Source organism: Antennarius striatus, chromosome 3, assembly GCF_040054535.1.
Source record: "Antennarius striatus isolate MH-2024 chromosome 3, ASM4005453v1, whole genome shotgun sequence".
In the NCBI taxonomy this organism is placed as follows: domain Eukaryota; kingdom Metazoa; phylum Chordata; class Actinopteri; order Lophiiformes; family Antennariidae; genus Antennarius; species Antennarius striatus.
This window is the reverse complement of record NC_090778.1, coordinates 18,760,112-18,786,813: the sequence shown is the minus strand read 5'-3', so window position 1 is coordinate 18,786,813 and position 26,702 is coordinate 18,760,112. Positions and strand designations below refer to the sequence as shown.

The 26,702-nt window shown below is 42.6% G+C and overlaps 1 protein-coding gene across 2 annotated transcripts; it reads left to right on the top strand.

Annotated features, from left to right (window-relative positions):
- Positions 1 to 26,702, top strand: LOC137592370 (transducin-like enhancer protein 1). Of its 2 annotated transcripts, none has more exons than XM_068310499.1 (20): positions 1 to 1,236; positions 1,584 to 1,684; positions 2,735 to 2,798; positions 3,561 to 3,605; positions 7,671 to 7,733; positions 7,853 to 7,957; positions 10,995 to 11,208; positions 12,409 to 12,425; positions 14,682 to 14,795; positions 14,937 to 14,990; positions 15,171 to 15,320; positions 15,445 to 15,583; positions 16,745 to 16,944; positions 18,321 to 18,397; positions 18,611 to 18,860; positions 21,832 to 22,079; positions 22,429 to 22,576; positions 22,699 to 22,849; positions 24,208 to 24,284; positions 24,631 to 26,702. In XM_068310499.1, the coding sequence occupies exons 1-20, from the start codon at positions 1,213 to 1,215 to the stop codon at positions 24,736 to 24,738; spliced, it is 2,349 nt and encodes a 782-aa protein (XP_068166600.1). In that variant the 5' UTR covers positions 1 to 1,212; the 3' UTR covers positions 24,739 to 26,702. The 2 variants fall into 2 exon arrangements, with proteins under 2 accessions (XP_068166600.1, XP_068166599.1); XM_068310498.1 differs by having other exon boundaries at positions 2 to 1,236; positions 10,992 to 11,208.

The window sequence follows — 26,702 nt, the reverse complement described above, 5'->3', positions numbered from 1 at the left end:
TAAATAAATTTTCACGCGGTTTATTATTACATAAACACCAGGAAGGAGGAAGATTTCTGTTGATTCACCATGACACTTGTTAGGAAGGTTCACAGCAGCTACAAAGAAAGACAGTAGTATTTGTGTTTCTGTCTGTGTGTGTGTGTGTGTGTGTGTGTGTGTGTGTGTGTGTGTGTGTGTGTGTGTGTGTGTACGCGAACATCTTCCAGCCTCCTTCTGATGGTCCCACGTTACTTTGACTGACAGGTGAGCCTCGCCTCCCGTCCACCAAACCTCCCGTCCCGCGCGCCTCTGGATTCGGAGCTCCTCCCCACGTCCTGATTGGCTCGATCTTGCGTAGCTCATCCAGGTCAACGGTCTTGTGGCAGATTCAAGAACGACTATTGGTCGGCTGTATAATCTTCATTCATGTCCCCACGTGGATGGACGACTCTGATTGGTCCGTTGACGTTTTCGGGGCGGGTCTTCAGTTTCGGTTAGCTGTGAACGTGAAACCGCGTGAGAAAGTTGCCATTGAGGTAAAGCAGAGCTCGGACGGTAGTCTGCTGCAGTGTTCGTGGGAGTTATCGATATAAACACAACATATATTCTATTTTTCTTGAAATTGAACTTGGGACGTTGGTTTGCATCGAAAGTCGACAGGAAAGTAAATATTTATTCTTGTTCGCTGCCCAAACGGCAGCTGGCGTCAAGCGGCGAGTCAAGTGCGAAAAGCTTCAATTAACTTGCGTGGATTTGCCCGCGATGCTCGGACGGATCGCGGCCGTCCTGCGGGGGGTCTACGGGCTGTGAACGCGCTCCTGTTGGTCCGGTCGCCTCTCCGTACTCCTCTGATCACACACACGGGATAAACACAGGAGTGACTGAAGTGGTTCCAGCCTCTTCGCTTCTCACCTGGTTTTCACCTCTCCCTCCCCCTCCTCTCTTCGCCGCTCCCAGCTAATGAGCCGTTTCCCGTGTTTTTTTCCGGTTGATTTACGGCCGCGGAGGAGCGAACGACCGGGAGACAAGCAGGAGACAGATCGGTCGAGGAGGGATTCGGATTAGACGGCCAGTGGACGGTGGAACGGGCGCTTTTTTTTTTATTCCACATTAAGCACACTTGGACCCATAAAGACGGATGGGTTCGTCTTGGTGATCCGGAGCCCCTCATTGGAGCCTTCGAAACGGGTCTTTGAGAAGGAAAGCGGCCACATCCTCCAGGAGAGAACAATGTTCCCCCAGGGGCGACACCCGGTAAGACTCTTCCCGTCCTGCTGTAGCAGCCTGGTTGTAACCGGTTTTCACTTCTTTGTCTGACCCGCACCTCCTGTTGTCTGAGTTTTAATAACCCCGAGAAGGAGCACATGCTTCGGTCGAACTCCTTCCGGTGGATCTGGCTCTCCGTCGGCGTGAGAAGCAACGTGGGCTTGTTGATAATGTTGTTTGCTTAGTAACGGTTAATTGTTAAATTTGTTGACTTTACATGTGAGCCTAGAGGCCACATAATGAGGCGCTATTAGGTTAGTAATCGTGTTTGTGTGTGTGTGTGTGTGTGTGTGTGTGTGTGTGTGTGTGTGTGTGTGTGTGTGTGTGTGTGTCAGACGCCCCACCAGGCTCCGGGCCAGCCCTTCAAGTTCACCATCCCAGAGTCACTGGACCGCATCAAGGAGGAGTTCCAGTTTCTGCAGGCGCAGTACCACAGGTGGATAATCCAAACACACACACACACACACACACATGGAAGGGTCCTCTTTCGATACGAGCTGCCCTTTTTCCAAGTTTCTCATTGTCATCTGCCCTTTAGCCCCAAACCTCACTCTAACCACAGTCATCCCCCTTACAATATGAACAAACCCCAGCTTTGGCCTCACACTAACCAATAAACCTGGATTAAGTTCACATGCACACACACACACACACACACACACATGCATCAGAAGCAGTCATCAGTGTTGGTGCTTACACTGTGGTGGGTCCAGGTTTTAGTGATGGGTGAGAGCCAGAGGATGGCGTGTGGGCTCAGGGTTTCATAAATCACTTCTTATTTTCCCCTGTCCGTGTGTGTGTGTGTGTGTGTGTGTGTGTAGTCATGTGTTCAGAAAAGACTGCCTGAGCATGTGTGCAGTCATGTTTTTCTTTTCTTCCTACTTTATGCCGTTCCTTATTTGGGTTGTAAGGGAAAGGCTGGCTGCAACAGGTGAGAACGTCTATCCTGATGTACAAATGCAAAAACCGGGGTTAAAACACACGTCATGCAGCCAACAGACAGCGGTTATGATGTTTCAATAGGAAGGTTCTTCATTTCAATTGCTCTCTTTTGAAAACCTGCTCTGTTCCCTGCACTGTTTAGATTTACATTCATGTGTGCTTTAAGGGAAACAGTGGGATCATGGGAAAATTTTAAGCTGTTAAAGTTGTTTGCTTTACTTTTTGATAATTGCCTAGGAAAACATCTGGAAGATCATCAAATAGAGACTGTTCAGTATCCTCTCTGTTTAAACTCAGTTTGTGTGTTGTATGTTTTAGAGATGACAGTCACACATCTGTTTGTTTTCCAAAGACTTGTTGATAGTTAGTCATTTATTAGCATAACTGTAATACCAGGTTCAAAACAAGTATTTAACCTCTTACAAGGAGTTATGGTTTTGTTCATTTGTGCTCCATTTACTGGAATATAGGAATCCAGTTTACACCATCATGTTTGGGTTGAATAAAAATCAGACTAAAACGTTGTTTTATTGTTGTTTTTCAGTCTCAAGATGGAGTGTGAGAAGCTGGCCAGTGAAAAGACAGAGATGCAGAGACACTATGTCATGGTGAGATTTGTGACATGTTCAGCGCATGTTTTCCCCTCCACTTCACATGTAGATAATCACTGAGTAGAAGACATACTGTTTATTATACCCGTAGGGAAATTACTTTTTCCACTCCAGTCCTTTTTTCCAACACATATAGGTATATGGTACAGGCCCTGAAGCATGCACAAACAAGGGGTCTGCACAGCATGCAGGTAGATAGTGAGGGGTAGATCGGTGGGCAGCTCCTCACTGGTGTGCCCTATGAGCGGCTTGTGCGGTACCGTGCCTTGCTCAAGGGCACCTCGGCAGTGCTCACAAGGTGGAGAGACATCCCTCTACTGGCTGTTCACACTCCAGGTTTTTTTCAGTCCATACAGGATTTGACCTGGCTAACCTCCGGTGATCCTCCAGTCCCCAGCCGAAAAATTAGTGGACTGAGCTACTGCCGCCCCATGTCGTTTTGTAATGACAACCCTGTAGGCTGTGTTACTAACCAAAGGAAGAGGACAATGCATGTGGAAAAGCTACACTTCAAAATGAATATACATTTGTTTTTAATGTTTCCAATGCAAATGTGTCTCCCTTTTTAAGGGAGACACATTTGCATAGACGTTTTACCTTAAAAAAAGTGAGGTCAGTAATCTTAGTGTGTCCCGAAACCGACATAAAAAAGTGGACAGTTATGAACATACTTCCCTGTGGTAACACACATGTACATGTAACAGCTTTCATTAATGATGTTGTGGCTATTCTAACCATGTGGCACTTTGTTCCCTTCAGTACTATGAGATGTCTTATGGCCTCAACATCGAAATGCACAAACAGGTACCAAAGCTTATCTGCCTGTCGCTTGTCTGCTCTCTGCATCTTCTCGTCTCTCCTCCACCCCCTGTCTTTTTCCTCCCTCTTATTGCATGCTTTTGATGTATTTGGCGTGTATGCCTGTTGATGTGTCCTTGTGTGTGTGTGTGTGTGTATGTACGTAAATGCATGTGTGCATTCATTTGTTGGTGTGTTTTACTGTATGCTTGTGTGTGTGGATGTGTGTTTATTCATGATCGATGGGGCTCTGTCTCCATTTCCCCAGTTAGGGCTGGCCGCCTGAGCCCATGGGCAGGATGAATGGCTCTGTAGATTGATTGGTGCTGTCTAGGGGAGCGGCCTGCTTTATTACATTAGAGGGGCAGGGCTGGGGAGGGCAGAGGAATCGATCATGGTGAGACAGACAGAGGAGAGGCCACGGACTGGAGCTCCCCCCTTTAGAACGAGGGAGTCGAAAACACACCAGCATTGGCTTTAGTTGGGCTTTAGTTGTTTACACATGAATTAGAGGAATGACACTTGCTTACTGTACTGTTAAGAAAGGACATTGATGCAGAATTAAGACTAATACACGCAAGCAATGTACAGTATTAAATTACACTGCACTTCTAGGTCTGTAAACGGAAAAACAAGTGCTGTAAACCCGCCTTCCTTTGAATCGCCATCAGAGGTTGACTCCACTTTTACACCGTAGTGATAGGCTTATCGACAGAGATGATTGATCACGTGCAAAATAATATACACCCAGTGACAGAAAGTCAAACATTTTTATGCAAGTGTGCATATGAGGTTGCACTGAAAGAAAAACTGTGTGGACACATGGATGAAGAGGGGATAACTTTTCATGCACAAAAATGTACAACAGCACAAGAGTGGAGCATGGTTTTACAGTGTTTACCCGTCATTATTGCTGTAACTATCAAAGCGTCATTTCAGGGACAGCATTGATTTATTGAAATTTTAAGCCTATACAATGTGTTTAAAAGTCCAAAAGGCAAACCTGCATGAAGTGAGCATACAGTTTTACTCTAACCTTCATTATTTTGTAGGTGTGTTGTGTGATTTGTTGTAGCTCATGAAATCCTGCTGCTGTTTTCATATAAAGATACAATACACTAATTGACCCAACGGCTCACTGCTGGCTGATAATGTGTGATGGTTTTCTTTATTCCTGACTGTCAAACAACCAAGCTAATGAAGAAATGCATGTTAGGGTAAAGCGTGAATCTATCATTCCTGCGCACTTACATTGGATGCTCCTGCATCATGTACCTCTTTTATATAGATTGTTCAAAGTTAGACTGCTGCATCTTTAATTGTGCCTTGTGTTATTGTATGTAAAAACCCACAACCATGAGAATTAAATACAGCTATTAGCAGATATATAAAAGCAAAAGATCTATTGAAACTTTTTTTTAATAGTTGGAGGTAGTGCATTGGTACTCTATATTGTCTGAGTGGCGATCAGCCACTCTCTTACAGGCAAGGAAAATCGTTTTTTCAATGCTTATTTGTTGTTTGAGATGGCTTTTAAAGTCAGACAGTGTAGCAACAATGTGCTGGTGTTTGTGGAAATGAAGGTCATGTAAAGAAGGGTCTTTGTTGCATTGTGATTGTGTAATATGAGTTAGTGACTGCTGACCTCAGGGTCATAATAGCTGTTCTGACTTGACTCATCTGAATTACGTTGCACTGATGCCACAGTTATAAGAGTTTTTACTGGTTTATCTCACTGTCAGTGTAGAGTACTCTAAACGGTGCTGCTGATTATACTAGATAGAACTTGTTGAACAAAGTCTTCAAGTGTATGGTAATCATTTTGAAGGGATTATGTTTTCTACACCTACCCTGTTGGATGTGAATTCCCCAGGGAGTTGAGATGCTCCCTTGACCCTCTCATACTCCCATAGATTTTTTTCTCATGCTATCCTTGTATTATTGTTCACTTTTTACAGCCAGAGTTCACTCTTTTCTTTTTGTCACCCCTCATTCTCCATTTGGATCTCTTTTTCCTGTGTGCTACACATCCCCCCCCATCATTTCTTCTTCTTTTTTTCCCTTTGCTCCTCTTTCGTTTTATGTCCATGTGAAGCTACTGTTCTTCCATTGTGAGTCAGATGCATCTATTCTCCACGCACACTCACTAAAACTCCAGGGGAGGTCATTAGCTTTGGGCTGTAGTTGTCAGAGCAACAAGCTTCTGTGGGTGGAGGGTATGAGGGATAAAGAACAACCCACCTCCTGCTGGGAAGCTACGAGTGTATGCGTATGTTGTGTGGCAGTGGTGCTCCAATTATACAGTATGTGTAATGTGAAGCCTGTTCTTTGTTAGCACATTTTTTGTTCATTTCCATCGTCTCTGTGTATCCTCGAGCTTTGCTCACCCACTCCCCAGTCACATCACAATACAGATGGTGCACAAGAACATACGTCACACATCAGTTGTGAGTTTTTCATTATTATTATTTACCCCAAATGATCTTGAGTCATGATTTGTAATGATGCTTCACTTAGGGATTGCAGCTTCAGGTGTTGTGACAGTGTTTGCTTGATCTTTGTTATATTTGTCAGTTAGCTTAGCTGGATTACCTGAGGTGATCTGATAGAACTTGGTCAAACTATTTACAGACAGCTAATTATAAGTTTACAACTCAGGATTCTGAGAAAGGGCATACAGGTGCAGACAGTCTGATGGGCCTTTATTTAGAGCTCTTTGTTTAGAAACTCTAAACATGGAATAAGTTGGACATAATGAGATTGAATTGTAGTTATGCGGAAGTCAGTGAATCAGAAGCCATTCTGCAGAGCTCATTCCAGGTCATGGCTGCGATGATGGTTACATCAGGTGCAAGACAGGTGGTCAGTAAGGTAAATGATCAGATCAGATTATCAGAAAATTCTGAAAAAGAAGGTAATTTAGCAAAATAAGAGTTATTGTGAATACCTCCCTTGGCTCAGAAGACATTTGTGATTTAAGAAAATTGAGAACTGCATGCATATGGTCAGCTAAAAGGTGTAGGAATGCAACTAACAACTGTTCATGACTAATAATGTATCGTCTTATAAGCCTCTATTGTAATTGGTCTGTAATGCTACACAATAAATGAGTCCAAGCCAAGTAGCGAGCAAAAGTGATGCTTTCTAGAGAGGTAACCTTTTAAATACCATGGAATTGCAATAGTATAAATCCTGTATGCAGCTTATAGTGGAACGGGGCAGACACCATGCATCATGTAGTATGTCCCAAAAATCAGGAAACCTGCCGTATCACCACTTGTTTATTCATCAAGTGAAGGGATATTGAATTTGGTTTAGTTTGAACACTTATTGATTATTTTTCAAAATGATCTATTTTTAGGCACAAATAACATGACATTGCATTGTGAAGCCTTTTCTATTTATGTGGGATGTGTGTGTCTGAAGGGGCCATTACCGCTTTTCATGGCTCTTCCAATTCCTCCTCACCTTGGCCTTCTGCGTATCAATTTGATTGGATGATATGTAATATGAATCCCCTTATCTGATTTGGTGCCACCGTGGGGGTATCTGGTTGCAGCCAATTGTGCCACCTTCGGGGGATTGGGCGGCAGGCGGATGTGTTGGCATGGATACTGGAGGAGAGCAAATGAAGTTAGGAGCTGATGAGATTATGTTGAAGTGCTGATGGGAAGAGGAACAAGAGCACCGAGGATAGAGAGACACAGGGAAAGATAAAGACAACAGACGAATGAGAGAAACCTGAACTCACCCTGACCCTGGTAATGAGAAAGGACAATGTCATTGTAGTGTTAGTCTGTGTGACAGAGATCATTTAGTGATGCTGAAAATGACACACACTGCATTTGTAAAGAAAAAAAGGAGACTTGTGTTATTATTGTATCAGAGTCTAGTATACTGGGGTTTCATTGTGTTTGTGTGTGTCTTGCATGCTGTTGAGATGTTTTGCAGTGTGTTTGCCTACGCTCGTATTCCTTTGTTGCTGTTACTGAACAGATGTCTTTTCTAAATGAATGTAATTATGTTATTAACAATGAAGTCTCTTTCTGCCTCTGTCTCTTCCTTCATCAGACCGAGATTGCCAAGAGACTAAACACCATCTGTGCTCAAGTCATTCCCTTCCTCTCACAGGAGGTAAGTACATGTGACTTTTAGCTACCAACTGTTTTTTTTTTCTGCAATTTTAGACACTCTCGTCTTCTATGTTAACGTTACTGATAAATCACAAAAAATGGTGTTGGTGTGTTCTGCAGCATCAGCAGCAGGTGGTACAAGCTGTGGAGCGAGCCAAACAGGTGACCATGGCAGAGCTCAATGCGGTCATTGGGGTGCGTGGATTGCCGGGCCTTCCACCAACAGTGTGTATTCCTCTACTTTTCTTATTCTGAAGTCAGCTCATGTTTACATCACTGATGTATAAATTACACTGGATTGTGCAGGAAATGTATTTGTATTTGGAAATTCTTGGGCTGGTAAATCAATGATTGGTTAAATAAATAAAATCTAATTTTCTTAACTGAGTTTCATGATGAAATGGATTGATTGGTGGAATTGATCTTTTTCACATTGACTGAAAAGTGCACAGTGTTGTTTATTGAATAGATGTCATCAGGCTATGATAAATGGGGCATGACCAGCTCATTCTTCCAGACTGGAGCTCAAAAGGGAATTTTTTTTTTACTGACTGTTGAAAAGAAGTTCCAAAAGCATCAACGTTTTTTTTCCTCTGGTCGTTTTGCTGTGATGTTATGGTTTAAAAGGAGAATAAGTTGAGCTGTTAGCGGTGGCTTTTTTGTTTGTGTGATGGGAGGTAGAGGAGAATAGTTTGCTTTATAGGAGCCGTGGGGCTTGACAGGCGGTAAGGGCAGGGGGTTGACTTGATGGGGAATGTGAGAAAAAGGGGGGAGGCTTTGGCTTAGAAAAGAGTGTGCAGTGGGTTTTGGAGAGTTAAATGTGAAGTGGGCTTGTTAGTTGGTGTCGACTGATGGTGTGTGTGTGTGTGTGTGTATGTGTGTGTGTGTGTGTGTGTGTGTGTGTGTGTGTGTGTGTGTGTGTGCGCGCGCACTGTTTGAGACTTAATTGCTGGATTTCAGTGTTTGTTAAAAAAAGAGGAGGAGGGGTGTCACAGTGTTGCCCTTCCACTCCCATCTTCCACTCCTCCCGTCTCCCACGCCAGCCTGTCATTCACCCCGTTTGTGAGTTAAATGAGTGTAATGAAGCATGTGGCCCTTACACACACACACACACACACACACACACACACACACACACACACACACACACACACACACACACACACACACACACACACACACACACACACACACACACTAACATCCCATGACAAACCATGCTCCCTTTGCTCAGCCAATACTTCCCCTCCATTTACTCTCATCAACGGTTCTGTTTTTGTAGCTGTGTGTGTGTGTGTGTGTGTGTGTGTGTGTGTGTGTGTGTGTGTGTGTGTGTTTGCATCTGTTTGTGTGCGCGTCTGGGTGTAGTGGAGCATGCATTGCTGTTATCCCCAGAAAACAACATGCCGGGGTTGGATGGTTCAGGGTCTGTGTGCCGGCATTGTTTATCTACACACTGTATGCCTGTTAGTGTGATCAAGTGTGGCGTGGGGGTGTGTTTGTGTTTGATTGTTTGACAAGCAAACTTGGGCAAGTGTGTGTGTATGTGCTCGTGTGTACAGACAGGCATTGAGGTTGAGGCAAAAAGACTGGTTGTCCTGCTTTCACTCGGTGGGGCTGGACGAAGAGAGTTACGGATGGATAGAAAGGAAAAGAGGAGGCGGACGCTCAGGAAAGGGGGAGTGGGTTTGTCAGTTAGGTGAGATAAAAGTCGGTTTGACCTTCAGCACCCCTTCCACCCCTGCCGAGTCGCCTCCTGTGCCCCCCCACCCCTTCTACTCACCTCTCTCCTTCCTCCTCTCCACCCACCGGCGAATCACTGAGCTCGGATTCCCGCGGCTACTGTCTGAGGAGGCAATAATGATGTTTTGGAACACAAAGGCATTTCACGCTCAGAGGAGCGCCTGATTTGGTGTGAAAGAGAGAGCAGGGCTGCCAGCCAAACACTCTCTCTCTTCTCTCCCTGACCCTCCTCTCTCCTCCCTCCTCAGCAGCCTCACTCCCTCATAAGACCTGACAGTGGATCCAGCAGCTGGGCACCCCCACCTCCACTTCTCGATCATTCCTCCTTTTCCTCTTCACCCCCCCCCCCCTCCCTCTCTCTCTTCTACCACCACATCCTCAGGCTCTGGGCTATGATCCCAGCTGTCAGTGTTGTTCAGTGTTTGACCCCGGAGGGAGGGAGGGAGGGAGGGAGGGAGGGGGGGTGGGGGTGTGTGTGTGTGTGTGTGTGTGTGTGTGTGTGTGTGTGTGTGAGGCGGTGTGCAGAGGGGAGAGGATGTGTTCACTCTTCTCTAGACGGCTGCAGCTTGTTGAAGTGCCGTAAACGCAGACACTGAAGAGACTGTCCCATCTGTTAAAGTCTTCAATAAGGCCAGAAATCCCTATTCATTAGTTACGGAAGTTTGGGCTCCAAATTCTGCGTTGCTAAGTATTCTGACTGCCATTCATGTAAAATCAACCACTGCAAAATGTAAGTACCAGTGAGTACATGAGGGTAGCATGACAACTCACAGGTGAAGTATCAGCTCCTTGACATCATTTCATCTATAAGCCTGTTGTGGCGTTGTGGTCTTTATTTTTAACAGTCTTGAATGATGCTGATCATTTTAAGCAGGCTGTGCCGACACGCAAACATTGACTACATCTGAAATTTTTTCCTGATGCATTTGTTGCTGAAACCCGTGAAATGCTGCAATATCATGTTAAGTTGGCTGAGTTGGCATTTCATCTCGTTTTCTTTTCCACGCGGTCCTATTGTGTTCTTTTTCTCTTGATAATAGTTACGAACAGCCTCTAGGTTTATTACTGCCACCCTCTGGTGGTATGTGCTGCATTAATATCAGACATGCAAATTTCCACTTTACCCAGGCCCTTAACAAATTGCTATTGATTTTTACCTTTTGGTTCCATTTCATTCATTGACACTTCAGCCTCTTCTATCGGGCATCAGACTTGACTCCATCTGGAGAGCTACAGTGAAATCTCCTTGCTCTGCTACTACAATGGATTTATATAGAGATATTGCCAGTTTTTGTTGAACACCACCTCTGAGTGGTTTGACCATGTGTTACTGCTAAATAAATGCCTTTTTTCTCAAATCATCTAACCATCTCTTCCTCTTGTTTTGCTTTCTCTCTCTCTCTCTCTCTCTCTGTCTCTCTCTCTGTCTCTCTCTCTCTCTCTCTCTCTCTCTCTCTCTCTCTCTCTCTCTCTCTCTCTCTCTCTCTCTCTCTCTCTCTCTCTCTCTCTCTCACAGCAGCATCTGTCCCATAACCATGGCGGGGCCCCAGTGCCTCTCACCCCACACCCTGCTGGCCTCCACCCTGCTCAGTTGGGTGGATCAGCCGGTCTCCTGGCCTTGTCAGGAGCACTCGGTGCTGTTCATCCCCATCTGGCGGGAAAAGACGGTGGTGACAAAAAGCCCCACCTTTCTGGACCAGACTCACACCCTGGAGCCCCAGAGCACCTGAGAGGTGAGAGACACACTCGCCACCACCAGAAAACTCACCGGTTATAGCCAGAGGACTCAACTTCTAGTAGCTGGGCTTGCGCTAGCCATTCGCCACTTCGCCATAGGCAAAGTAAATTCCGATCATTAAATATGCACTTGGGTCATGACCTCCTTTCGTCCAATGAAAAACAAATATTGTTTTTTTACAAGCTGAACCAGCAAATTTGTGTACAACAAGGCGAGGACGATCGATCAAAACAATCCAGTGTTTTATAGTAGTTTGTGTTGAAGTTCTCATTAATAAACAAATGGTGAATGCTGAGAGGGGGGAGGAGTGGTGACAGACCGATCAGAAGGTCAATGAAAGATATTATCAATACTTGTTTGTAGTCTTAGACTTTTGATACCTATGACCGGCAGGAATAACCAGCGATGCATGTGAATATGTATTCACCTCGCTTGATATTTTATATGCATTTTAAATTGAAAGGAAAATTCATGTTGTTGAATAAAAAAACAAAAACAAACTATGGCATACCAATGGTGTTGGTGGTGGTCAAAGTTAAAATGTCTTCTAGTCCAAGTAAAACTTACAAGTAAACATTGATTAATATTTTGTATGACTGTATCTTCACATAGTGAATGCAAGTTTTCAATTGTTGAATCTCACATTCATACCTGCATAAAGTAGGACAGAAATAAAGATAGTTCAGCTTGAACTGTTGACTTTAGTGTAGTTTTGTAGGTAAACTGAACAGAAGATTTTGTCCTCAGAATGCAGGAAAACAACCCCATTTTCTAAAACATTTCCCGGAGGAGGCCCCCTGGACTCCCCCCCCCCGGGGGGGGGGGCACCCCCCCCACGCCCTGTGCACTGCGCCCCTGTCTTGGACGCAGAATGTGGCTTTTTTTGGCTTGTTCAATTCTTTTACAGTGAGCCACAGTGGCTTAGTCATACTACCTCCTAGTGCAAGCCCAGAGTAGTTGATTGGTCTAGAAGTTTATGAGTGACAGTTTAGTTCAGCGGGCATCACTTTGGGTTCCTTTTGAAGAATCAAGGTGAAATGTTTTAGTGCTGCTTCCAAGTTATTTTCTATTTGAACTTTGATTATTATCTATAAATGGACATTAATAATTTTTTCTCACTTTTGTCTTGTTTCTTTGCTCTACGAATCACCTCAACCTTCGACCTCGACCATATATGAATTTCCAATGGCAATAGAGCGAGAGCCCGGCACGGTGAGTACTTACTGTCTTCATCAGTTTTCTGATATGAAAAATACGCCAGTTTCTTTTATTTTTTTCATTGTTGCATTTTGTCTCGCTCCGATAAATGTTGGTGGGATCACCAAACTTGACTCGAGCTGAACGAAAATCTTAAACTGGGTGCTCCATATAAACAACTTTACTTTACATGTAGCAGTTCCAGGTAATGATATCATTGTTTGGATTTGTGCTAAAAAATCTGCTGCAGGTCAGAAGAGAAGCGGTAGAAAGTAAACATTCCTTTATTAATTCTTAATGCGAAATAGATGTGGCTGTGTACCTATCAGTCAAGTTTTGTTCTCATGGGATAGTATTTGCATTAAAAATACACTGTCTTAACATTCTGCTGCACACTGAGACACACAAATACAAAGACGTATCTGTAATATTGTGTACAAGATCATGCACAGCTTTTGATGAGGCAGTTTCTGTTTTCATTTTAATATAAAGACTTTAGTTATACTTGTTTTTCCTTTGTAGCCCATTCATCTGAAGACGGCTCAATGCACGAAAAACATCTCGCTGTTGTTTTGTTGCTTGTAAAACACATCAACATCTTGTTTGAAACACAGATAGTGTTTGTCCTTAAGCTTTTTTTTGTTAAATATTTTTTAGTGTGTGTGTGTGTGTGTGTGGTTTTTTTTTATGTGTGTCTTAAGGGAATTATCTCGGGCAGAGCGTCGGCCTGCCTCTTTGGTTCTGTCCTAGATCTGCTGTGAACTGAAGGTTTCTTTTCTCCTCCAAATGAGCCTTTTAGCATGGTTGCACACACACACACACACACACACACACACACACACACACACACACACACACACACACACACACACACACACACACACACACACACACACCTCCTCTCTAGCCTAGCTTGCATTGTTGTGCCTATTTAACACCTCAGTGAACAGATTACCCCCTTCTTTCCTCTCCCACTGCCCCTGATCCCGCGCTTAAAGACTCTCATTGTGTTTAATATCACCACCGCTGCGAGGGGAGGGATTGGAAAGGGGAGGGGGGCTGGGCCACAGTCATATGACACTGAACGTGTGTGTGTGTGTGTGTGTGTGTGTGTGTGTGTATTTACGTGTGTGAGTGACACAGAGAGAGAGAGAACAAACATCTTAAATGTGAGCAGAGGGGGGGGGCTGCTTGTGATTTGCGGGTCAGTGCATCTATGCTTAGCTCACTAAAACCTTTCAATAAAAGGGGGGGTTGTGGTATGTGTGTTGGGTAGGGGGGTAGTGGTGGTTAGCATTTGCCAGAATACAGATTTTCCACCCCCAGACCCTCCCTCTCTTTCCCTCCCTCGTCTCTTGTCACCCTTTCTTCTCCTCCACACTCTCACACCCTCCTTCAATCCTCTCTGTCCTCTAATCTTATCCCCTCCCCTGCCCCCTTTTTCTCACCCCTCCTCCTGCTTCTCATCATCATCATCTCTTGGCTATTCCTCCTTCATTTACCCTTCCACCCCCACCCCCCAAAAAAGTCCAAGCGCTTGCTTGCTGGATGTGTGCATGTGGTTGTGTGTTTGTGTATGTTGGATGCACATTTCATTGACAGGCTGAGACTATAATGGACTCAACACGAAGCTTTAATCCATTCACAATAGGATTCATTGGTCAGGAGGCCAGTGTGTGTGTGTGTGTGTGTGTGTGTGTCTGTGTCTGTGTGTATACGTGCACATGCAGTCTTGTTACATGAGTGTTATGCAAGTAGTAGTGTTTTACGCTTGATCATACATGCTGACTTTTACAGATGATTACACATTTTGTCGTAATCGTAAACACACACACATACATGGACCCCCCCCCCCCACACACACACAGACCCACCGCTGTTAGTGAAGCTTGTCAGAGGCAGGCGAGGGAGCACTGATAGATTTTGAGAGCCACTTAATGTAATCATCAACTTCAGCGGCGTGTGTGTGTGTGACTGCAGCTGGCTGCGGTCAAGTGAGAAAAGAGGTTGCTGTTTAAGTGTCGGGGCTGCTTCATTCATGCTTTTGTGAACTTTTCACCTATTTGCAATGAAGAGTCTGTTTTTCTAACCTGCTCTACACTTTCGTAAGTTAGTAGTGGGTGGATCAGGGGGTTTGGTGATCTCATGTTCACACAAAAATACACAGCCTTTCTTCCTCTGAACTGCTTTTATTTTCTTCTTTCTATTCCACCTGTCTTATTTCTCTAATGTCTGTTCCCATCTCCTGTCCACTCCAATCCTTGCTTGCAGAGTAACTCTATGCTGCCAGAAAGTATGAGGAACTCGGATAAGCGGCGCAATGGACCTGACTTTCCAAACGATACCAAGAAACGCAAAGTGGATGACAAGGACTCCAGCCACTATGTAAGCAATGGTTCCAGTGATTGTAGATGTTTAGAAGTGGATTAGAATACATCTGTGGTCAAATGATAGTTGAACATCGAATGTTTGCAGTGTTTCACTTTATGCTGTCCTTAATTTTGTAATTAATTGTCTTCCTTGCAGGATAGTGATGGGGAGAAAAGTGATGATAATTTAGTGGTGGATGTCTCAAATGAGGTCAGTATGTTTGAATTTGTTTTGTTTTCAATTAGGGTTGATGATGATGATAATGATGATGGTTGTTAGTCGTGGAAGGGATGTGGTCCCTACCTGAAAGGACTCATTGGAATATGCCAACGTTACTTTGGCACAGTAATTTTTGTTTCCAGGTTTAACTAAATTTTTGACATCTTCCAGGATCCTGTTTCCCCCCGCGGCACGCCTCTACCCTCCCCGAGAGAAAACGGACTGGATAAAACACGTCTTCTCAAGAAAGACCCCTGTAGTCCAGCCTCGACTGCTTCATCCGCCAGCTCTTCTTCTCTCAAGTCCAAAGAGATGCCAATGGTGTGGATGGATAGGGCAAACCTGATTGAGTTCATTTAGCGTATAGTTTGATTTATTTGTCAGTAGCTGCATATTTCTGGTATATTTCTATAGTTTCCTTCTCCGTTTCCTTTCTATGTGGCAGCGAGATAAGGCAGGAACCCCCGGACTAAAGTCCAGCACACCCACACCAAGAGGTGATTCTACCCCTGGACCGAGCTCGGCTCCTGGAATCCGGCCCAGCATATCAAAACCCCCTTCCATGGAGGTACCACATCCACCCAGTAAGTAAAAGTATTTGCAAATTACATACGCACCATGTTTTTGCATTTTGATATGGTTGCCAGAGGGTGATCAGTCGTTTCCAAAATTGCCTCCAGGAAATTTCAGCCTTTCAATGAAGTGCCATTAGGGCTTAGGATAGCTAATGGCGTTTTAAGTATTGATCAAGTTAAATCTGATAGAAAGCAAATCACAGCTGTGACTTTGGTTGCACGGCAGCAGACAGGAGAAATCAGCAGACCGTGATCGACACCATGCAGAAGATTACTTGTTGCTCTCTGCTCTCCCTGGATCATGTTGCCAGCTCTTAGCTCTTAACCATCCCACTCCAGGCAACACATGTTCACTCATCTGCCCTCAGGCCAGCACTACAGGGCACATAAAACATAAACCAAAAGACTCAGATACAGTTTCTTGCCCAGAGTAGCCAAGGGACTGTGCTCACTAAGAACACGGCCATGAACAAAGAGTGGTACCAAAACTTGTGGTACCAACCTCCTCCCAACCAACAGCTTGGTGATGAACAATGCCTTTTCCAGCATGATAGAGCACCTTGCCATAAGGAAAAAGTAATAAATATGTAGCTCTGGGAACAAAATATTACCTCCCCTGACTTTAATCCCATTGAGAACTTGTGGTCAATCGTCAAAAGATGGGTGGACAAACAAAACCCACAAATTCTAACAAACTCCAAGCACTGACTGTGAGGCTGGACAGTCATCAGTCAGAATGTGTCCCAGAAGTTAATAGCAGCATGCCATGGAAAATCGCAGAGGTCTTGAAATGGAAGGGTAAACACTGAAAATATTGACTCTTTGCATAGACTTAAAGTAATTGTCAATAAAAGCTTTCGACCCTTATGACATGCTTGTAATTATACATCAGCATGTTATAATAACATCTGACAAAAAGATATAAAACACTGACGTAACAAATTTTTTGAAAAGCAATTTTTATGACATTCTCAAAACGTTTGGCCATGGCTGTATTCTATTCTATTCTGTTTTATCCTGTTCCATTCTCTGTTGTGTTCTGTTCTGTTCTAATAAAGGGTGACCACTGCTGTCAGTTGACCATGTTGTGTTGGAAAACTGGAAGTTCAAACCTTGATTCTTGGATATTGATAGACCTCGGAGTTGAATATGTTTCTCTTACCACCTTAGCTGCAGGGTTGCGCACCCCGCTGGCTGTTCCAGGACCATACCCAGGTGCATTTGGTATGTTGCCCCACCCAGCAGGAATGAATGGGGAGCTCGCTGGCGCTGCTGGGGCCGCGGCCTACGCTGCAGGACTGCACAACATGTCGCCCCAGATGAGCGCCGCTGCCGCCGCTGCTGTGGCTGCCTATGGTCGTTCACCCATGGTACGTGGAAAGGCGTTCATACATGAGTGTTTTTACATCTGTGTGGGTCAGTCTGTTGCGTCAGACAGTCAGACTTCCACTTGTTTGGAATTGAGATCTGTAGATCTTTGGTTTTAGACTGATTTATTTAATAAACTATTTCTCTGAGAAACATTCTCGTCACAAGCCTCTGAGTAGGGAAAGGATTCTAATTGGCATGAAAACACAAGTTGAGTCTTTCACACTGGAAATGAATAGTAATGTCAAAATGACAACAATTTCTTTTAGGGAATATGAAACAAAATTCTGATTTCTTGCAAGACAAGGTAGAAGTTTTTTGGAAGGAATTCCAGTGGTTATTCTTTTCAGAATCTGATTTGCACTTCTCGACACTTTTCTTTTTCATTTTTTTTTCCACACAACTTGGTGCTGGTGCTGAAAGTATGTGAGCAACATAGACAGTAGGCTTAAAGGCAAAACATTCACATGGGTTTTTTCTTTACAGTTGATCCCAAGCAACAGGTGATGACTGTTGTGTGCACACGAATCTCTGTCCCAGGCTAATTGAAATCTATGCTACAGGATACACTACACCATTCTGTCTTCAGACAAGACCCATTTTTATATTCTTCCTATCTGCCGTATATCTCAGTAACTGTCAAACAATGGAAGAAAACTTTCACCCTCCAGGCATTTGCATAAATATCTTGTCACACCTTTATTAAACACAGATTATCTCCATCCGGCTTGTTATGGAATGTCTATCAACTATTTTAGTAGCAGTGAATTCTTTACAAAGGCAATTACAGTACTGTATTTTATATTTCATCCTTACATTTTCAGTTTATTTTGTATTCAGCCTGAACACTTTTACTCCATTTCTTTTTTGTTGATCAGTAATGGGAAACATCACTAAACCCGTCACAATTCAGTGTTTTGACAGACTATAATATCAAGAAGTTAAGCTTTTCGTAACTGTAAATTTTATCTTATAAAGTGGAAAGTGTCAATAGTTGCACAGCTGTACTTGGTCTGTGTGAAAGGTACGCTTTTGTTATTCATGTTCAGTGGCCTCATCACTGGGTTTTATTTGCTTAGTGTTCATTGCACTGTTTAAATAGAAGACTGGGAGCCGAGTAGTACTTGATGGAACCTCGGGGTGTGTACTCATCAGCTGTATCTGTGTGTTGGATTCAAGGGAGCACAAGAACTGGCGGCTCTGCTTCTTTGTTTGCTGACTCTTAAACTTGTCAGATGTAGAGGGTGTGTGTGCTCAAGAGCACTGTTTGCTTTGTGCTCATGAGTGTTTGCGCTCCGTTCCACAGGTTAGTATTGACCTGTGTGCGTTTTGTGCGTGTACACGCTGTCCTTTCTGACGTCTGCGTTTTCCCTTCAAGGTTGGTTTTGATCCCCACCCTCACATGCGAGTTCCTGGAATGCCTCCTAGTCTCACAGGAATCCCTGGTGGCAAACCGTAAGTGTTTTTGCGGTTGGTTTTTTGTTTGAGGACTGATTTAATTGGTACGTGGTACAACTGAAAAACATTTTGTTTTTTCATTTCTAGCTCTCCGTTCTCTTTCTCTAATTTCTTCTTTCTGTGTTCTCTGTTGTCCTCTTTTGCATAATTTAACATGATTACTCATTATATTTAACCTCCTGTCATCCCTTTTTTTTTTTATATCATCAGTGCTTACTCTTTTCATGTGGCGGCCGACGGACAAATGCAGCCAGTACCATTTCCCCCAGATGCTTTGGTGGGCCCAGGGATTCCTCGCCATGCCCGTCAGATCAACACACTAAACCATGGAGAGGTTGTGTGTGCTGTTACCATCAGTAACCCGACTCGACACGTTTACACAGGAGGGAAGGGTTGCGTCAAGGTCTGGGACATTAGTCACCCAGGAAACAAGAGCCCAGTGTCACAACTGGACTGCTTGGTGAGTGAGGTGGGGAAGTGTCAGAAAAAAGACAACAAATGGATGTTTGCGCGTATGTGGATTTGTGTTATCTATACAGAGTACATTATTTTATATATATACAGTATATATATATATATATTGTGTGTGTGTGTGTGTATTTAGCAGTGTGTTTAAAAAGGTGAGTAAACCTCAAAATTCTTAAAACAAATAATATTCTAATGCACACAAATGCAATGGAGATACTATGCATTCTATTTCAAATATGAAAATTGGAAAAAGTAACTGAATTTGATAATATTATAGAGATATTAAAAAAAATATTAGTCTTCATATCTTTATTTACAAACTCAAAAATTCTCTGTATAAACTAAGAAATGCTTGAAGAGAAACTTTCCTGGGAAAGTTCAGTCTTCATAAACTAGTATTTACTTGCATTACTATGGTTTCTGATAACTGCTTCACATCAACTAAATTCTGGTCAACAGGTATTGCAGCCTAGGACAGTGTTCCACAATTTTTATGCATTTCTTGGTTTTGCCTCATGAACAGCATTTGATATAATTTCAGCTGAATAGCCTTTCATTTTTTGCACTTCATTATAGAGGTAAGATCTTAAGCCCGAATCCGAGTCCAAGCCCGACCCGACCCGAAATTTGGGCGGGGTCGGGCTCAAAATGTCTTCATAATTACGTTCGGGTCGGGTCGGGCTTTAATACCCTCGGGCCTGGGTCAGGTTGAGCTGGATTTTTTAGGCCCGATCTTACCTCTAGTTCGTTATAGATTTCCCCCTCTTTTATTAACTTCTTATTCAAAGAACACTCTTCTTCTGAACAATGCCTTGTACGAGCCATTTGCTCTGTTTCTCAAGGACAAATGCACAGCCAGCATATACAGCATCAGTTTTCTTGATCCTTAAATAAAGGTCACCTGTTTAACACCTATTTTTGCATGTAATAACAACCTCACTAATTGAACTCGGCGCTTTGATTTTTTTTTAGCACAACCCTTTCAGTTAATGATTCAGTTTCACAGAATCTGCAGCATGCACGTCATTCCTGTTGAGCTTGTTGGTTTTATATATCTTCACTAAACCTTGTAGAAGTTGAAGTTCTAACAAAAACAGATTCATCTTGCTAGTGATATGGGACTGCTTTTATTTTGAACACAACTGTATATATTAATGTATAGTACAGTGCGGCCTAGTTCCTCACGGTTTATGCGTTCCAGGAAACACACGATTAAAGAATTCTCTGAATTATCTTATTTACGGAATTTTAAACGTTTATGAACCCTCCCCATACTGATATTTAACCACCTTCTAGCTGTATTACCGTTTACCATACTCATATAGACTGTTTAAAGCACTTCTGTGTCTCACGTGAGTTCGCGACTCACAGAACGTAGCGCACTTGTGGATGCCATCTGCCAAGTGCGCATACTGTATCACATGACCGCCTACCAAAAATCCGCGATCACTGGTTGCTCGGATCAACAATTTCAGTTAAATATATCATATAACAGACAGAGTAATATTTGAGAAGTGAAGTGAAGTTTATAGGATTTACAAAAAGTGTACAGTAATCATTTAAACAAAAGTAGGCAGTTGCTTAAATTTGGGCACCCTTGTTGTTTGATTGATTTGAATACCTATAGCACTAATTATTGGAACACAAAATTTGTTTAGTAAGCTCATTGTCCTACATACAAAGGTGAAGCCAATCATGAGAAAGGGTATTTACAGTGGCCAATTGTAAGTTGTTTTCCTCTTTGCATTTTCTATGAAGAGTGGCAACAGAGGAGCCTCAACCTGAAAACAAAGATTGTTCGACATCATGGTTTAAGGGAAGGATGCAAAACGGTATCTCAGTTTCCACTGTAAGGAACGTAGTGAAGAAATGGAAGAACACAGGCACAGTTAAGGCCCGCAGTGGTAAGCCAAGAAAAAGTGAGATAAGCGGAGGGGACGGATGGTGAAAACAGTCATTCATCCCACAGATCAGCTACAAAAACCTACAACATCATCTTGCTGCAGATGGTGTCACTGTGCATCGTTCAACTGTTCAGCACACCTTGCACAAAGGGATGCTCCATGGAAGAGCGATGCGGAAGAAGCTTTGTCTGCACACGTGCCACGAACAGAGCCGCTGAGTTATGCTAAAGCATATTTTGACAAGCCAGCTTCATTTTGCAATGAGATGCTCTGGACTGTTAGCACTAAAATTGAGTTATTTGGAGATCATAAGGGGCGGTATGCATGGCAGATGAAGAAAACAGTGTTCCAAAACAAACGCTGCCCACATTAAAATTTGCTGGTGGTTCCCTCATGCTGTTAGGCTGTGTCTCCAGTGCAGGTACTGGCAAACTTGTTAAAGTTGGAGGTCACATGGATTCTAGTCTGTATCAGCAGATACGCTGGGGCTGGATACGGTAACAGGACAGCGACCCTAAACGCTGTTCAAATGTTACTAAGGCATTCATGTAGAGGAACAAGTACAATGTTCTGGAACAGCCATCTCTCCTGGACTTGAATATTGTCAAAATATTTTGTTTTTGTGGCAACCATCAAACTAACTGAACTGGAGAAGTGTTGTGAAGACAAACAGTCAAAAATAACCAACCAAAATCCAGACCCTCCTTGGAAGCTTTAGAAAGCATTTAGAGGCTGTTATTTCTTCAAAAACAGGCTCTACTGAATACTGATGTAATTTTTGTGTTGGGATGCCCAATTTATGTACCTGCCTAATTTTCTTAGTAATTATTGCACACTTTTTGCAAATCCTATAAAGGTCATTTCAATTGTCAAACATCACAGTGTTCATCTGCTATATGATGTATTTAACTGAAATTGTTGATCCAAACCACCAGTTATTTATAAAGGAAAATTTGAAATCTGAGGGGTGCCCAAACTTTTTCATTCCTGTGTGTGTGCATGTGTGTGTATGAACACACACACAAAGGTGACATTTATGTAATCTTTCTGCCACATCAGAATCGTGACAACTACATCCGCTCCTGTCGTCTCCTCCCTGATGGTCGGACACTGATTGTGGGAGGTGAGGCGAGCACGCTGTCCATCTGGGATTTGGCGACACCCACTCCCAGAATTAAGGCCGAGTTAACATCATCAGCACCAGCATGTTACGCTCTGGCCATCAGCCCGGATTCCAAGGTCTGCTTCTCCTGTTGCAGCGATGGCAACATTGCAGTCTGGGACTTACACAACCAGACACTCGTAAGGTAAGACAGACATGTCACCGTGCTTTTAGTTTAAACATCGTTGGTTCTTTGTATAGGATTCGCAAAAGTACACGTATGGGTCAAGTGAATACTTTGGGTATCTCCAGTTTCTTCATGCCAGGATGCTCTAATCACCTGACAGCCACAGTATTGACTCTCCTTGATTAAGAGAGTCATTTTTGAACCAAGTTTAATTGTATGATTACAAGTTGCTGGACAGAGTGGAATATTTAGCAATGGCGTTGCAAAACTGCTGTAAGTCATTCACGTCTTATATGCTGTGATGCAAATATGTTTTTTGTTTTAAATGCTCCAATCGAATTCCAAATGTATGTGCCTTATCCTGCAGGCAGTTCCAGGGCCACACAGATGGGGCCAGCTGCATCGACATCTCCAACGATGGCACCAAGCTGTGGACTGGAGGCCTCGACAACACGGTGCGCTCTTGGGATCTGCGAGAGGGACGGCAGCTGCAGCAACATGATTTCACATCACAGGTACACACTCCCCTATCAGCAGTCGGTGTTCATTCAATCACTTGTCTTTGAAACTGTGTGAAATGTGGCATTTAAAGAAACAATGCTCCAGAGAGATTTAATTTGCAATACCTTCTGTCCAGATCTTCTCTCTAGGCTATTGTCCAACAGGAGAGTGGCTCGCTGTGGGAATGGAGAGCAGCAACGTTGAAGTCCTTCATGTCACCAAGCCTGATAAATACCAGCTCCATCTACATGAGAGCTGTGTCCTCTCCCTCCAGTTTGCCTACTGTGGTAAGCAGTTGGTTTCATACGCAACAGTCTGTTCAGTACACCTCTGACTTTGCACTCATTTTAAAACCATTTCCTTTAAAAACTAGTGATCCTAAATTGGACTTCAATCAAAATTGCATGTCAGCCATTAAGTCAATCCTCTCTAGTTGAAGGCTGATCAGTTTAACACATTCAATTATGGTCTTGTGTTTTTTTGCAAGATAGAAAAGATCAACTTTGTTCACATTTTTACTCACATGTTGAAATGTAATAGTTGCTTTGCAGGAACATTTCTGGCACATCTAATCGATCTAAGTGTGTCTTCTAGGTTGCTTTGATGAAGACATTAAGTAATTGACCAACTCATATTGGTAAATCCAGTGGCTATTCAGAACAAATATGGAAAACCAAGTGTGACAAAGTCTTAATCTCTAAATTTGCATCATATATTAAATCCTTTTGGTCAATAAAAGAATGACACCATCAAAGGAAAATTGAATGAAGGGTTTTCTTTGTGTTGACCTGAGTTTAGAAATCACTTAACATGGAGACACAAGCTTCTGAAAATCTCATGTTCCTGTCTTGAAATCAAATGTTTCCTTGGTGTCTGCGTTTGATTTATGTCATGTAATAAAATCTTTTTTATCTTATCAACAACAATGTTCCAATGTGTGAGGTCTGCTAGCTCCATGGATAAGTTTGTGATGTTTCATCCCAGCTAGGTTTCTGTTATGGTCGTTACCCTCCATATTGTCCATGTTTTTCTAAAGTGTAACGGTGTAAAAGATGCTGGATGAAGCAGATTTATCAGCACCATTCTTAGGTTGGCACAAATCCTTTTTCTTTTCTTTTTTTTTTGCTTTGGTTCTTCCTCCCCTCACACCTCTATCTGTGCCTCCTCTCTTTTGGGTTGTTGGTCATTTTTGTTTTTCATTAAATAATGTCAGCAACTTCAGTTTCTCTGAAGTCTTAATTTTAGACATCTGACATGTAGCAACTCTACACTCGGCACATCTGCATGCATTTTGTGTCCTTTGCAGCCTTTTGTAGCAGCAGAAGGGCCCTCTAGGACCCATGCAGTTTTACTCATCTTGGCTGTGCGTTCCCCAACAGGAGTTATAAATTGGATGTCTAGATTTTTCATGTTCAAAAAAGGCTTTACGGTCTTTTGTAGTCTGGATTTGATTAAATTGGGTAATATGAAGCTATTCAAAACAGAGAGAGAGGGGTATGACATGCAACGTGCTTTAAATTTCACTTTTTTTCCCCTGTTCCATAAAAATGGTGTTTCTCAATCTTGTCTTGCTGATAATGCCTCTGACGACTGCTTTATTCACTCTGAGAATGCTTACAGTTTTTGTGTATTCTTCTCTACCCAGGTAAATGGTTTGTGAGCACGGGTAAGGATAACTTGTTGAATGCGTGGAGAACACCATATGGAGCCAGCATATTCCAGGTTGGTCAAAAGGACACTGTGTTTCTTATAAATTATAACGTGGCTAAATGTCAGTACTACAGTTTCTTTATCTTAATGTGAGCAACCAGTAGTTCCATTCCTGATTGAGCTACCTACCTTTGTCATTGTTCTTCATATAGGAAAAGGCAAATTGGTATAAAACCTCCCAAAAAGCCGCTTGAAATGCCAAAATCATTTTTGTGATTTTGAACCATAGTAATACTAATTTTCTGACAGAATAGTTTTAAACATTTACTGTATCATGTCACACTCTTTTAGTGTATTTTTATAAGACATTCTATGTATACGACTGACTTATTTTCATGTTTTGCAAATGTCTTTGCAGTCTAAAGAATCCTCCTCTGTGCTGAGCTGCGATATATCTGTGGACGACAAGTACATAGTCACTGGTTCAGGGGACAAGAAGGCCACTGTTTACGAAGTCATCTACTAAAACTGTAGAGAGAAAGAAAGCATGGACATGTGGTCTTTCCCACAGACCCGTTAGTTTCCAGGATTCTGGAGACACGAAAAAGGAGTGACCTTGGAAAAAGGGAGTGACCTTGATGGTACTTGTTTTTGTTTTTTCTGTTCCATCTGTGAGCTCATGCAGAAAGGAGACAAGCATTACGCATGGACGCATCTTTTGTCGCTGTGTGTGTCACTCTATACCAACTGGGAAGTAACTGGAGCAGCTCGATGTTAAAGGAGGAGATTGGATTTTTGTTTTTTTGTTTTTTTTGGCTTTCTACCACGGGTTACACTGGGATCAGATATAGGGACCAGACAGTGACTGAACAAAATGGGCTCTGCATTGATTCGAACAGAAAAAAACCTTCTGGAGACAGAAAGAAGAAACTATGGACACAAACTGACACCCTTGGGGAGACAAGGGAGAAATTTTGCAGCAAATTCAGGACATGTTTGTTGAATTTTGTTCCAGTCAAACAATGCTCACAGCTTCTTGATATCTCAGTCCTGACTCTCTGACCTTAGAACCTCAGCTTGCTGTTCTGATATGCCTACGCTGTCTGAAAAGTATCTTTTCTGTCTGAATAGTAAGTCTTATTCTCAGTAACTGCGCTGTAGCTGTAGCGGTCCACCTACATGTTGGCACACACACAATGGCAGTTTTAGACATACTGAAGGCCACCCTGACTTATCTAGAATCACACGCATCATTGGTGATTTCGATATTCATGAAGTGGAGTCTGTTTCTATAATTTATACTGATTACAGGAAAACACTACAGGCTTTAGAACAATTTGGTGAGGAATCTGCTCTCAAAACTATTTAAGCTTCCAGAGCAGAATAAATGCTATACTGTATGATGTAAGAGAAGGCAGAACTAGGGTTGTTTCCTTCATCAGCTTCAAGGATTTTGTGATCCTGGGACCAGTTAGGTGAAAATATTTCATTATTTCAGTTAGTCATCAAATTAAATGGATCATCATTTGGTTTCAAAATATATCTACATTGCTGTACTACAAAAGCAATACAAGCTTTCAGCCTGGAATCACTCCTATTTAGCCTTTATGGTGATTAGCCACAGTGGCGTGCCATGAACTTTACATGTCCGCTTTAGTCACGCTGTTACTGGTTGGACCTGGAAACATTCATGAGTCTCAGCTGGGTCTGGAGTCAGATTTACAAACAAATGGCCTTGTTGAAGTCTGGCCCTGTGCTTGATCATAATGCAATTCATCTGCTTGTGGTCACATTGGTCAGAGTCAAGCTGATTCAAATGAATGGTCCCAAATTAAATTATTTCCCTTAAATTGCAATTAGTCTTCGGTTAATGTTGTAGATTTACCCTGACCCTGCCTCCGTCACTCTTCATAGCACATGATGTCTTACCGCATTAGACGGTTAACCACGCTTCAGACACGGGGACCAACTGTTAAACCTTGACAAGTAAATTAAGCATGCGTTTAAAACGTGGACCGCCCTTTCTACCATATTCACTAAACCGAGTCTTTTAATGTTGTTCATTCTACTAATGTTCCTGAATGTTTGTGTGACATCACCTTTAAATGTACAACTATCATGTCCTTTCACTTGACCAAGATTTACGACTAAAGGAAGATTAAATTACTTGTCAAGGTTTTGGTTTTAAACAGGCTGGAAAACATGCAGTCGTATTTCAGCTCCTTGAGTTAGTTTCAACCGTTCTAAATTCACTGACTTGCGTTGTTATTTTTAAAATTTTTAAATCTATACTTGTCTGTTGAATGTTTGTAAAAATGTATATATGGGGTTTTTTTTTTGTACGGGACATGCTTTAGAATGACACTGTTTTTGTATGTTTTTGGTGTTTTACATGGAAAAGAAACATGTAGAAATACTAAATGGTCCTAATGCTAGCTAATCTAAGGTGATTGAAATATCTAGACAATAAATGTGTTTTTTGTTTTATAA

Excerpts from the sequence above, each read along its gene's own strand:
- LOC137592370 (XM_068310498.1), top strand. The coding sequence starts at position 1,213 with ATGTTCCCCCAGGGGCGACACCCG. Across the intron at positions 1,685-2,734 it reads CTGCAGGCGCAGTACCACAG|TCTCAAGATGGAGTGTGAGA; the intron begins GTGGATAATCCA and ends GTTGTTTTTCAG. Across the intron at positions 24,285-24,630 it reads ATGGAGCCAGCATATTCCAG|TCTAAAGAATCCTCCTCTGT; the intron begins GTTGGTCAAAAG and ends ATGTCTTTGCAG.